Below are 14,156 nucleotides of genomic sequence, written 5' to 3' on the forward strand. Positions count from 1 at the left end.
AGGTTAGGGTTCGGTTTGGTTAAGTTAGGTTTCAGTACGTTAATATAGTGTATTAGTCTTAAAAAAAATTGAAATATGGAATTCAAAAACTGTTTGAATATTCCCTAGAATCTATTTTACAGACAACCATTTTCTTCAGAACGTCTCAAAGAAAACGAGTTCAGGATATAATTTCATATTTTAAATAAGCAATTTATAATATAATAAAGTTATAACCTGAGAACTTTTTTTTTTTTTTCCTGTTTAGGACAAAGGTCTGCTCTCTGTCTACTTGTAAATTGTTTCCCAGTTTACAAGTCGACTATTATTGGGACCGTAATGTGCTTTCAGACCATCACAAATATGTAGATAGTTATCCAGGTGTTGTCTGGAGGTAATGGATTACCTCTGCCAACAGGCTGCTCCTGTCGGTACTCGAGTCATCGTCGTTGCTGGTTCAAGCAAGAGCAACAATAGCAATACTGTTGATAAGGACAGTCCCAATAGTCCTCGCAACAAATGGTAAAAATCCACAGATCGGCCCACCGGTCCGGCCCACCGGTCCGTCCCACCGGTCCGTCCCACCGGTCCGGCCCACCGGTCCGTCCCACCGGTCCGTCCCACCGGTCCGTCCCACCGGTCCGGCCCACCGGTCCGTCCCACCGGTCCGTCCCACCGGTCCGTCCCACCGGTCCGTCCCACCGGTCCGGCCCACCGGTCCGTCCCACCGGTCCGGCCCACCGGTCCGTCCCACTGGTCCGTCCCACCGGTCCGTCCCACCGGTCCGGCCCACCGGTCCGTCCCACCGGTCCGTCCCACCGGTCCGTCCCACCGGTCCCGCCCACTGGCTCACCCACAACCCGAATTGGCAGCAATTTGGCGACTTCTGCCCTCATCCGCTTAATGTTCAAAGTTTAGCTGTAAGCTCTCCCCTTTCCCAGTGCCTCTCTCTCTCTCTTCCACAACCATCCCTTCACGCTAAAGTGTCTCCGCTTCCACCCTTCACCCCTCAGGGTTCCCTTCAACGCCCTATTCCCCTTCACCTGCCCCCTCCACGCCCCTCCAGACCTTGTTCTATCCCATCAATGTGTCCTAACAGTACTTGATCTCTTATTTTCCCCGAGCGGGGAGGATCCCGTAACGCTATTAGTGGGGATCACGGCCCAGTAATGCGATGGGATCCTCTTCCGGTAATATTTACACGCCACAGTTGGGGAAGATAGGGGAAGGGGGGGGGGTAGGTGTGGGCTTAGGGGGGGAGGAGACAGGGGTGGAGGGGAAGTGGTGGGGGTTTAGGAGGAGGAGGAGGGGAAGGGGGGGGGGTGAAGGGAAAGGGGAATCTCAAAAGGAAAGATGGTGTTTGGTAGTGAGAGAAGCAGTTAGGAAGGTGTAAAAGTAAAAGGAATTAGGGAAAGGGGGGAAAAGTACAGGCAGAGAAGGGGGAAGCGAGTGAAAGGAGAGGGGGAAGGAAGGAATGTAAGGAGAGGGGAAAGGAGGTGAAAGAGAAGGGAAAGGCGTACCTGAAGAGGATTTCAAGAGTTGTCCTACTCCTCCGAACCCGGCCTGAGGCCAGGCAAGTAGGGGAGGTGGGGGGGGGGAGATACTTAAAAACAGGCGTAAGCTTAATGTGAGGATAGTGAAGGAGAGGGAATGGAAAGGAGGAGACTGCAGCCCTTCACTGTTACCCTCCCATCCCCCCACACCAACCCTTATCACCATCACCACTGCTACCATCACCATCACCGCCCAAACTCACCATCCCATCTTGAGCAAATCAACACATACAGTTGCAACTTTCTTTGATATCTGCAGCGGTGCAGCCCAGACTTCATGCAGCGCTCAAGCTGAAATGGAAAATGAGGAGAGGGGGAGTGGGGGAGAGAGGGAATTGGGGAGAGGTGGGTGGGGGAGAGGGGGAGAGAGGGGGAGTGGAGGAGAGAGTAAGCAGGGGGGAGCTGCAACCCGCTCTCGCACGAGACAGTAAATATATGAGTTATTGCTTATAGTCAATATTTCGCTTATAAATAAGTACATATGTGACAAATGACATGTCATATTTTTTCCAAGGCACTAACTCTTCCTCTCAGTTTTATTAAACAATAGAGATTTTATACCAAATTTGACAATATCCTGAGTTACTTTAAAATTCATTTAAATATTTTATTTTTGTTTTATTTTTGTTATAAAACTGTAATATTAATACTGGTCTATGTTAAGTACTAATTGTAATATCTTAACATACTAAGCAGGTTAGGTTAGGTCGGTGTTTTCTATTCAGCTTTTCAAGGTAAACTCAAATATTCACAATAAATTAATGTCACATATGCACTTATTCATAAACCAAATATTGACTATAAGCAAGTGCGAGAACGGGTTGGGGGCTGAACAAAACGTTAAATCTTTCCATTTTAACATGTATCATACCTGGACAGCCGAGTCATAACTTAGCAACTTCAATTTTAGTCAAACAAAACAAACATGATAACAAAATACAGTTCTCTGACGCCTTTCGGAAGCCAGATAAAGACCTAGTTCATAGTTAATGCCACTTATCAAGTCAAACTTATAACACAAGTACTAATATTTGGGGGAAAGGGGAACCTAGGGAACTATTAGGACAAAAGAGTCAAGCCATTACGACTATATAGCACTGGGAAGGGGTCAGGATTTGGGATGGGACGAAGGAAAAGAAATGGTGCCCAACCACTTGAGGACGGTCGGGGATTGAACATCGACCTGCATGAAGCGAGACCGTCGCTCTACAGTCCAGTCAAAGTGTTTGGACGGGTTACCTTTGTGACGATAATCTCCTTCAAGAGATTGAGCCTGCTCTTCCCTCCAAAAGACGTCGATATAAACATCTATATAAAACTACTATGGAAGAAAAATCCAACAACGACAACACCAGCAAGGTTTGCCTGAGCGCAAAACGTATGCAGCCAGGAACACCTGCTCCACCTCAAACTGCCAAACTACCTGTCTTGTCGCCGGCTCATCGCTGATTGGCTGCCGGTCTAGCTGCAACTGCACTCTACCCACCATACTACTTGATGTCTGGGGCAGCCACGACCTCAGTCTTCAGAATATCCCGTGCTTTCGACAGGTTAACACGTCTCGTTGGTAGACTAAAGCCCCAGGCTTACGTGTACTAAGAGAAGTGATAGCTTGAAGCCAATATTCCGGCACCTACTTACTTTGTTTGCCATACATACTGTTTCACACTTGTTATTTGTTCATTTGTCTTAACGTAACTTTTCATTTTGTCCTTTGATTATTCTTATTACTTTGATTGATTTTATTATACGAATTTGTATGTCCATTTTATTCATGTTTTGATTTCTTTAACGTAATTACAATTTCATTGTTAAAATTTACTTGTGTTTTGTGTGTCTTCTCCTTACCTTACCACAGACGAAGTTCCAGAATTTTCTATTTTTTTTCTATATGTGACAAGGCCAAACCCCTAGCTTTTGAACAGCTGAACACCATCGCGTTACCGTCACACCTTCCCTTGAGGTTACCTTGAGACTATTTCAGGTCTTAGGGTCCCCACGGCCCGGTCGTCGACCAGGCCTCCCGGTTGCTGGACTGGTCAAACAGGCTGTTGGACGCGGCTGCTCGCAGCTTGACGTGAGTCACAGCCTGGTTGATCGGGTATCAACCAGGGTTATGGAAATGTCATTAGGAAATCAGGTTTCACTTATAAAGGGAGATTTTGTGAAGATGTTTTCAAGCTCCCAGAGGTTCGTAAGTCTGATTATTAGTGATCAAGACGAGGAAGGAAGCATTTTACCCCTTGGAACACAGACGGCAGGAACCCTGGGGGCAGATTCACGAAGCGGTTACGCAAGCACTTACGAACGTATATATCTTTCCTCAATCTTTAACGGCTTTGGTTACATTTATTAAACAGCTTACAAGTATGAACAATTCCTAATCAACTGTTGTTATTGTTATAAACAGCCTCCTGGTGCTTCGGAGCTCATTAACTGTTTAATAATTGTAAACAAAGCCGCCAAAGATTGAGAAAAGGTGTACAGGTTCGTAAGTGATCGTGAATCTGGCACCAGGTCAAGACGCAACCTTCCCCTCCCTCCCATCCTCCATTCCTTACTAGCATCCCCCTTTCCCCCTTCCTTCATCCCCCCTTCCCCTCCTACAAGCCACTACTTCCCCAGCTTTAAGGCTCCCCTTCCCTTGCAAACAGTCTCGTTCCCGTTCACACATACCTGGTTGATGGGGTTCTGGGAGTTGTTCTACTCCCCAAGCCCGGCCCGAGGCCAGGCTTGACTTGTGAGAGTTTGGTCCACCAGGCTGTTGCTTGGAGCGGCCCGAGGCCAGGCTTGACTTGTGAGAGTTTGGTCCACCAGGCTGTTGCTTGGAGCGGCCCGAGGCCAGGCTTGACTTGTGAGAGTTTGGTCCACCAGGCTGTTGCTTGGAGCGGCCCGAGGCCAGGCTTGACTTGTGAGAGTTTGGTCCACCAGGCTGTTCCTTGGAGCGGCCCGAGGCCAGGCTTGACTTGTGAGAGTTTGGTCCACCAGGCTGTTGCTTGGAGCGGCCCGAGGCCAGGCTTGACTTGTGAGAGTTTGGTCCACCAGGCTGTTGCTTGGAGCGGCCCGAGGCCAGGCTTGACTTGTGAGAGTTTGGTCCACCAGGCTGTTGCTTGGAGCGGCCCGAGGCCAGGCTTGACTTGTGAGAGTTTGGTCCACCAGGCTGTTGCTTGGAGCGGCCCGAGGCCAGGCTTGACTTGTGAGAGTTTGGTCCACCAGGCTGTTGCTTGGAGCGGCCCGAGGCCAGGCTTGACTTGTGAGAGTTTAGTCCACCAGGCTGTTGCTTGGAGCGGCCCGAAGCCAGGCTTGACTTGTGAGAGTTTGGTCCACCAGGCTGTTGCTTGGAGCGGCCCGAGGCCAGGCTTGACTTGTGAGAGTTTGGTCCACCAGGCTGTTGCTTGGAGCGGCCCGAGGCCAGGCTTGACTTGTGAGAGTTTGGTCCACCAGGCTGTTGCTTGGAGCGGCCCGCAGGCCAGGCTTGACTTGTGAGAGTTTGGTCCACCAGGCTGTTGCTTGGAGCGGCCCGCAGGCCCACATACCCACCACAGCCCGGTTGGTCCGGCACTCCTTGAAGAAAACAATCTAATTTTCTCATAAAAATATCAATCTCCCTCCTTGCTCCCCCCAACCCACCCCCCTACTCCCTCCCTCCCTCCCCCAACCCACCCCCCTACTCCCTCCCTCCCTCCCCCAACCCACCCCCCTACTCCCTCCCTCCCTCCCCCAACCCACCCCCCTACTCCCTCCCTCCCTCCTCCAACCCACCCCCCCTACTCCCTCCCTCCCCCAACCCACCCCCTACTCCCTACCCACCTACCAGCCCCACCATGAGGAGACAAGTCAAGAGAGACTGGCAGGCAGCTCCTCCTGGGAATGCTTACTTTACATAGAAATGGGATCAGTTTCAGTATCAGATTCTGCCAGCGATATTACTACTGATAACTGACTGCTGGTCCACTGGGAGAGGAGGGAGAGGGTGGGGGGAGAGAAATAGAAAGGAAGGGATGGGATGGGAAGGACTGGGGGGGGGGTAGTGGTCTTGGAAGAAAAACGGTGGCTATATGGAAGTAGGGAAGGGGGTGGAGAAGAAAGTGGGAGAGGAATAGACGGAGGAAAAGATGGTAGTAGTGTAAATAGTGAGAGTGGAAATTGAAGGTAGAGAGTGAGAATAAATGGCAGATAGAGAACGAAAAGAGTGACAGGGATGAGAGCCAAAGGAAGGGGGAATGGAAAGGTTAGAATTAGAGCGGGAATTGTAGTCAGAAACGGTAGAGAGAGAGAGAGAGAGAGAGAGAGAGAGAGAGAGAGAGAGAGAGAGAGAGAGAGAGAGAGAGAGAGAGAGAGAGAGAGAGAGAGAGACAGAGACAGAGAGAGAGAGAGAGAGAGAGAGAGAGAGAGAGAGAGAGAGAGAGAGAGAGAGAGAGAGAGAGAGAGAGAGAGAGACAGACAGACAGACAGACAGACAGACAGACAGACAGACAGACAGACAGACAGACAGAGAGAGAGAGAGAGAGAGAGACAGAGAGACAGAGAGACAGACAGACAGACAGACAGACAGACAGACAGACAGACAGACAGACAGACAGACAGACAGACAGAGAGCGCAAGGTGTCAAAAAACAGAAGAATGACAAAGAAAACAGGCAATGAGAATAGAGGAGAAAACAGCAAGAGGAGCAAGGAAGCAATAAAGAGAGAATCATTAAAGAGGTGAAAGGAGTGGAGGTAAAGAGGGAGAAGAGGAACAAGAGAGAGGAGGGGGGGGGGGTGAACAGAAGAGAGGGGAAAAGGGATAGGATAGAATAGGGGTAAATGAGGGGAGACAGGGTTAGAAGGGGCTGCCTCGAACTAGTTCCTGCATTTTAAAATTTGTTCTTGATAAAGGAACAAATTGCAGTCCTGGTTACTGTTAGTCATACTGTGGGGGAGTGGGGGGCGTTGGGGGCGTGGGGGAGTGGGGGGCGTTGGGGGCGTGGGGGAGTGGGGGGCTTTGGGGGCGTGGGGGAGTACTGGCGTTGGGGGCGTGGGGGAGTACTGGCGTTGGGGGCGTGGGGGAGTACTGGCGTTGGGGGCGTGGGGGGAGTACTGGCGTTGGGGGCGTGGGGGAGTACTGGCGTTGGGGGCGTGGGGGAGTACTGGCGTTGGGGGCGTGGGGGGAGTACTGGCGTTGGGGGCGTGGGGGAGTACTGGCGTTGGGGGCGTGGGGGAGTACTGGCGTTGGGGGCGTGGGGGAGTACTGGCGTTGGGGGCGTGGGGGAGTACTGGCGTTGGGGGCGTGGGGGAGTACTGGCGTTGGGGGCGTGGGGGAGTACTGGCGTTGGGGGCGTGGGGGGAGTACTGGCGTTGGGGGCGTGGGGGAGTACTGGCGTTGGGGGCGTGGGGGAGTACTGGCGTTGGGGGCGTGGGGGAGTACTGGCGTTGGGGGCGTGGGGGAGTACTGGCGTTGGGGGCGTGGGGGAGTACTGGCGTTGGGGGCGTGGGGGAGTACTGGCGTTGGGGGCGTGGGGGAGTACTGGCGTTGGGGGCGTGGGGGAGTACTGGCGTTGGGGGCGTGGGGGAGTACTGGCGTTGGGGGCGTGGGGGAGTACTGGCGTTGGGGGCGTGGGGGAGTACTGGCGTTGGGGGCGTGGGGGAGTACTGGCGTTGGGGGCGTGGGGGAGTACTGGCGTTGGGGGCGTGGGGGAGTACTGGCGTTGGGGGCGTGGGGGAGTACTGGCGTTGGGGGCGTGGGGGAGTACTGGCGTTGGGGGCGTGGGGGAGTACTGGCGTTGGGGGGCGTGGGGGAGTACTGGCGTTGGGGGCGTGGGGGAGTACTGGCGTTGGGGGCGTGGGGGAGTACTGGCGTTGGGGGCGTGGGGGAGTACTGGCGTTGGGGGCGTGGGGGGAGTACTGGCGTTGGGGGCGTGGGGGAGTGGGGGGCGTTGGGGGCGTGGGGGAGTACTGGCGTTGGGGGCGTGGGGGAGTACTGGCGTTGGGGGCGTGGGGGAATACTGGCGTTGGGGGCGTGGGGGAGTACTGGCGTTGGGGGCGTGGGGGAGTACTGGCGTTGGGGGCGTGGGGGAGTACTGGCGATTTTGTACTGGCGTTGGGGGGAGTGTGAGATTAGAGAGCTTGGTGAGGAGTATAGGTGCTGGGGAGTGACGAAGGTCAAGCTACTACTCCACGAAGGTCCAGCTCCCCCTCAAGCTACTACTCCACGAAGGTTCAGCTCCCCCTCAAGCTACTACTCCACGAAGGTCCAAAACCCCCTCAAGCTACTACTCCACGAAGGTCCAGCTCCCCCTCAAGCTACTACTCCACGAAGGTCCAGCTCCCCCTCAAGCTACTACTCCACGAAGGTCCAGCTCCCCCTCAAGCTACTACTCCACGAAGGTCCAGCTCCCCCTCAAGCTACTACTCCACGAAGGTCCAGCTCCCCCTCAAGCTACTACTCCACGAAGGTCCAGCTCCCCCTCAAGCTACTACTCCACGAAGGTTCAGCTCCCCCTCAAGGTCCCCCTCCACCTGCACCCGGAAGCGACAGCACTTCCTGGCGTCATACCCTCCCAAGGCCCACCCAACCCTTCCAGACGCTGATCAAAGCCTCGAATCTCAATGGGACCGAGTCATAAAATGCATAAAATTTGCATATAATTAGGTGCCGAGTGCCCCACTAGTTGCCAGGGAGCAATATATATATATATATATATATATATATATATATATATATATATATATATATATATATATATATTGTACAGCCCCACGAGTCGTACAGCCCCACGAGTCGTACAGCCCCACGAGTCGTACAGCCCCACGAGTCGTACAGCCCCACGAGTCGTACAACCCCACGAGTCGTACAACCCCTCGAGTCGTACAACCCCACGAGTCGTACAACCCCACGAGTCGTACAGCCCCACAAGTCGTACAACCCCACGAGTCGTACAGCCCCTCGAGTCGTACAACCCCACGAGTCGTACAACCCCACGAGTCGTACAACCCCTCGAGTCGTACAACCCCACGAGTCGTACAACCCCACGAGTCGTACAACCCCTCGAGTCGTACAACCCCACGAGTCGTACAACCCCACGAGTCGTACAACCCCTCGAGTCGTACAACCCCACGAGTCGTACAACCCCTCGAGTCGTACAACCCCACGAGTCGTACAACCCCACGAGTCGTACAACCCCACGAGTCGTACAACCCCACGAGTCGTACAACCCCACGAGTCGTACAGCCCCTCGAGTCGTACAGCCCCACGAGTCGTACAACCCCTCGAGTCGTACAACCCCTCGAGTCGTACAACCCCACGAGTCGTACAACCCCACGAGTCGTACAACCCCTCGAGTCGTACAACCCCACGAGTCGTACAACCCCACGAGTCGTACAACCCCACGAGTCGTACAACCCCTCGAGTCGTACAGCCCCTCGAGTCGTACAACCCCTTGAGTCGTACAACCCCTCGAGTCGTACAGCCCCACGAGTCGTACAACCCCACGAGTCGTACAACCCCTCGAGTCGTACAACCCCACGAGTCGTACAACCCCTCGAGTCGTACAACCCCTTGAGTCGTACAACCCCTTGAGTCGTACAACCCCACGAGTCGTACAACCCCTCGAGTCGTACAACCCCACGAGTCGTACAACCCCACGAGTCGTACAGCCCCACAAGTCGTACAACCCCACGAGTCGTACAGCCCCTCGAGTCGTACAACCCCACGAGTCGTACAACCCCACGAGTCGTACAACCCCTCGAGTCGTACAACCCCACGAGTCGTACAACCCCACGAGTCGTACAACCCCTCGAGTCGTACAACCCCACGAGTCGTACAACCCCACGAGTCGTACAACCCCTCGAGTCGTACAACCCCACGAGTCGTACAACCCCTCGAGTCGTACAACCCCACGAGTCGTACAACCCCACGAGTCGTACAACCCCACGAGTCGTACAACCCCACGAGTCGTACAACCCCTCGAGTCGTACAGCCCCTCGAGTCGTACAGCCCCACGAGTCGTACAACCCCTCGAGTCGTACAACCCCTCGAGTCGTACAACCCCACGAGTCGTACAACCCCACGAGTCGTACAACCCCTCGAGTCGTACAACCCCACGAGTCGTACAACCCCACGAGTCGTACAACCCCACGAGTCGTACAACCCCTCGAGTCGTACAGCCCCTCGAGTCGTACAACCCCTTGAGTCGTACAACCCCTCGAGTCGTACAGCCCCACGAGTCGTACAACCCCACGAGTCGTACAACCCCTCGAGTCGTACAACCCCACGAGTCGTACAACCCCTCGAGTCGTACAACCCCTTGAGTCGTACAACCCCTTGAGTCGTACAACCCCACGAGTCGTACAACCCCTCGAGTCGTACAACCCCACGAGTCGTACAACCCCTCGAGTCGTACAACCCCACGAGTCGTACAACCCCTCGAGTCGTACAGCCCCTCGAGTCGTACAGCCCCTCGAGTCGTACAACCCCTCGAGTCGTACAACCCCACGAGTCGTACAACCCCTCGAGTCGTACAACCCCTCGAGTCGTACAGCCCCTCGAGTCGTACAACCCCACGAGTCGTACAGCCCCTCGAGTCGTACAACCCCACGAGTCGTACAACCCCACGAGTCGTACAACCCCTCGAGTCGTACAACCCCACGAGTCGTACAACCCCACGAGTCGTACAACCCCTCGAGTCGTACAACCCCACGAGTCGTACAACCCCACGAGTCGTACAACCCCTCGAGTCGTACAACCCCACGAGTCGTACAACCCCACGAGTCGTACAACCCCTCGAGTCGTACAACCCCACGAGTCGTACAACCCCACGAGTCGTACAACCCCACGAGTCGTACAACCCCACGAGTCGTACAACCCCACGAGTCGTACAGCCCCTCGAGTCGTACAACCCCTCGAGTCGTACAGCCCCTCGAGTCGTACAGCCCCACGAGTCGTACAACCCCTCGAGTCGTACAACCCCTCGAGTCGTACAACCCCACGAGTCGTACAACCCCACGAGTCGTACAACCCCTCGAGTCGTACAACCCCACGAGTCGTACAACCCCACGAGTCGTACAACCCCACGAGTCGTACAACCCCTCGAGTCGTACAGCCCCTCGAGTCGTACAACCCCTTGAGTCGTACAACCCCTCGAGTCGTACAGCCCCACGAGTCGTACAACCCCACGAGTCGTACAACCCCTCGAGTCGTACAACCCCACGAGTCGTACAACCCCTCGAGTCGTACAACCCCTTGAGTCGTACAACCCCTTGAGTCGTACAACCCCACGAGTCGTACAACCCCTCGAGTCGTACAACCCCACGAGTCGTACAACCCCTCGAGTCGTACAACCCCACGAGTCGTACAACCCCTCGAGTCGTACAACCCCTCGAGTCGTACAACCCCACGAGTCGTACAACCCCACTAATCAACACGGCTTTAATAACACACACACACACACACACACACACACACACACACACACACACACACACAAGTTGAGTCTTCCACAACCTCTGAATCACAACATTACAAAAGCATTAGAAGGAAACATTGCTTGCACGAATGACAAAGAGAACAGTAAATTGAACAAAATCCACCAATTACAGCCCATACTGAACCACACACGCATACAAGACATACACTGGAATACAACAGACAATACAACAACAATACTCTCATCCTTCGCTAATGACCCCAAAATCAAATAATGAACAAATTCCATTTACTTCAATACGTCAAAAAACGAGGACATTAAACTGACTTCAAGAACTAAGGATAGAATAAGATCTATTCCCAAAACAATCTCCCCATGTAGGCCTACTGCCTAGACTATTAAACTGGCGGTCAATTCTAGCAGCACCTGCGTTCGAATCACCGCCTCCGCCAACTGCCCAATCAACCTCATCTCCAGGCCAGCCAAACCAATCATTGCGGCCCCATCCCCGCGCGCGACGGTCCTCAAATACCACCTCTATGTCACCTGTTCCTTGAGGCGAGACTACATTATCAGTTATCCATTATCGTCGTGCAATCTACACTATCGCTTATGTATTTCTCTCCAAATGAGCAGTTAAGTAGGAAAATGATATAAATTGACACTAAAGAATATAACCCTTATACCCACCACACATTAGGATGGAAATAGATGAAAGCCAAAGTCCTTCCACATATATCCCATCCATCCATCGCTCTATCCATCTATCCCTCTCTTGCCCTCTCACTCTCAAAGTCTAAGTGTTCCATTCTTTAGGAATAAAGTCCACGATCCAGTTAAGTCACAAAGCTATATTTCCTGTGAGTTATCTATAGATTAACAGTGGATGATTTGAAGCTGGATTGGAGGATATCATACAGCAATCCTTCCTCCCCCCCCCCCACACACTTCCCATCACATTCCTCACTTCAGTGTGTTTGTAATTTTGCCGTGTAGGGTTGGAATCTGACCTTCCAGTATGTTTCAAGTGTATTCGATCTCTCTCACGGCTCAGTTCCAAGGAATACACAGACTCTAAGTCCTTTCAGGCGTTACAGGTAGTTTATGGGTTTCAATGATTCAAAGGTAAATGATAGCTTTGTATATTTAGCTCTAACATCTCGCCTACCTTAATGGGGGTGCGAAGAAGGATCGGTATTCCTCAAGACACAGCACCTGGAGACGACTATTATTGGTGTTGAATCCCTTATACTGAATGCTCTCATAATCCATTGTTTAGTTTTATTGGAGTTATTTTCACGTTGTTCAGCCTTATGACAAGATCTTATCTAAGATATATCCAAGATATGATCCAAGATCTTATTCTTCTCACCATGCTTGGGCACCATTCCTCCCCCCCCCCCCCGTCCCATCCCAAATCATTATCCTGATCCCTTCCAAGTGCTATGTAGTCGTAATGGCTTGGTGCTTTCTCCTGAGAGTTCCTTCACTCCTGGATTGTACCTGGATGGGGTTCTGAGAGTTGTTCTACTAGCCAAGCCCGGCTCGACGCCAGGCTTGACGTCTCCATTCCACGAGATGTGACTGTCCTGCACTCCTCTGAAGACCACACACAGAAATCACAATTGCGTGATGCATCAAATGAACAAGAAGAACTTCGGTTTCAACTCCTTTTGACCATGTCGTAGCTCAGTCGATTAAGGCGGCGTCTGGGATGCTCTCGGACGCAGGTTCGAATCCTCGTCACGGACCTTGTGGATTTGTTCCTATCTGAAGATCGTTCGATTTTACTTTACCAAAGTAATTAGAATTTCTCACTTGACCATCTTGTCGCTGTCCGCTGCTCAGTGAAAGACTGTTGATGTCTGGTTCATGAAGATGTCCATCTGTTTTTAAAGTGGAAATACCATATCAACGACATCGATCCTAGGGCAGGAAATGCATTAAATATTTACATAAATATCGACCTTATATTCACTACCTGGAGAGGGTTCTGGGAGTTCTTCTACTCCCTGAGCCCAGCCTGAGGCCAGGCTTGACTTGGAAGGAAAGCAATATATATTCACCTAGTTGTATTCACCTAGTTGTATTCACCTAATTCTATTCACCTAATTGTGCTTGCGGGGGTTGAGGTCTGGCTCTTTGGTTCCGCCTCTCAACTATCAATCAATCAACTTTTTTCTTTTTTTCACACACCCCCAGGAAGCAGCCCGTAACAGCCGTCTAACTCCCAGGTACCTATTTACTGCTAGGTAACAGGGGTATCAGATTGAAAGAAATTCTGGTCTTTTGTTTCCCCCATTGCCTGGGGATAGATCCCCGGTCCCTAGGAATACGAGCCCCGAGTGCTGTCCACTCAGCCACAGGCCCCTGTAAGAAGAACCAGATGTAAAAGATCTGGGAAGTTCTTCGCTGAAGAAACTAAGAAAAACTTCCACTCTCTGGAAACACCACCTCTAAACTCAATGGACATAGGTGCGAGAATGGCAAAACATACACCATCACACACACACACACACACACACACACACACACACACACACACACACACACACACACACACACACACACACACACACACACACACTTCCCCAGGGGCCTCGTAGCCTGGTGGATAGCGCGAAGGACTCGTAATTCTGTGGTGCGGGTTCGATTCCCGCACGAGGCTGAAACAAATGGGCAAAGTTTCTTTCACCCTGAATGCCCCCTGTTACTTAGCAGTAAATAGGTACCTGGGTGTTAGTCAGCTGTCACGGGCTGCTTCCTGAAGTGTGTGTGTGTGTGTGTGTGAGAAAAAAATAATAGTAAAACAGTTGATTGACAGTTGAGAGGCGGGCCGAAAGAGCAAAGCTCAACCCCCGCAAACACAACTAGGTGAATACACACACACACACACACACACACACACACACACACACACACACACACACACACACACACGCCCTCAATCTCAACCCGTCTCCCGCTAAGCAAACATCGCCACTACGGGCATAAGACATTAGGGTCGAAATGGCGGGATTGAACTGAACGCGAAGCCAGCACCAGAAACCGGCCCTAAATCCCAGCGCTTAAGGTCGAAAGTGCCTTTGTGCGAGGCTGGAGCCGGATCAAACCTGCAAATAGAGAGACGGGGGAAGAAGGGAATCACAGGGATTTGGGATTTATGACGTAATTATCAACAACTGACGTCTCCAAGATAGAAGGAAAGGCGGGGTCTG

The 14,156-nt window shown here is 52.4% G+C and overlaps 1 protein-coding gene across 1 annotated transcript; it reads right to left on the reverse strand.

Annotated features, from left to right (window-relative positions):
• Positions 1 to 6,376: 6,376 nt before the first annotated feature.
• Positions 6,377 to 12,210, reverse strand: LOC138371338 (uncharacterized). Its single transcript, XM_069336129.1, has 2 exons — positions 12,107 to 12,210; positions 6,377 to 7,607 (listed from the first exon to the last, which is right to left on the reverse strand). The coding sequence occupies exons 1-2, from the start codon at positions 12,208 to 12,210 to the stop codon at positions 6,377 to 6,379; spliced, it is 1,335 nt and encodes a 444-aa protein (XP_069192230.1).
• Between the last annotated feature and the right edge of the window lie 1,946 nt (positions 12,211 to 14,156).

The sequence above is a fragment of the Procambarus clarkii genome, chromosome 4, assembly GCF_040958095.1.
Source record: "Procambarus clarkii isolate CNS0578487 chromosome 4, FALCON_Pclarkii_2.0, whole genome shotgun sequence".
Classification (NCBI taxonomy): Eukaryota; Metazoa; Arthropoda; class Malacostraca; order Decapoda; family Cambaridae; genus Procambarus; species Procambarus clarkii.

Bases quoted from the DNA above. Each gene is read 5' to 3' on its own strand.
- LOC138371338 (XM_069336129.1), bottom strand. From the start codon at position 12,210: ATGGATTATGAGAGCATTCAGTATAAGGGATTCAACACCAATAATAGT. The intron at 7,608-12,106 runs GTAGGCGAGATG...CCCCAACGCCAG, and splicing joins TTCTTCGCACCCCCATTAAG to TACAAAATCGCCAGTACTCC.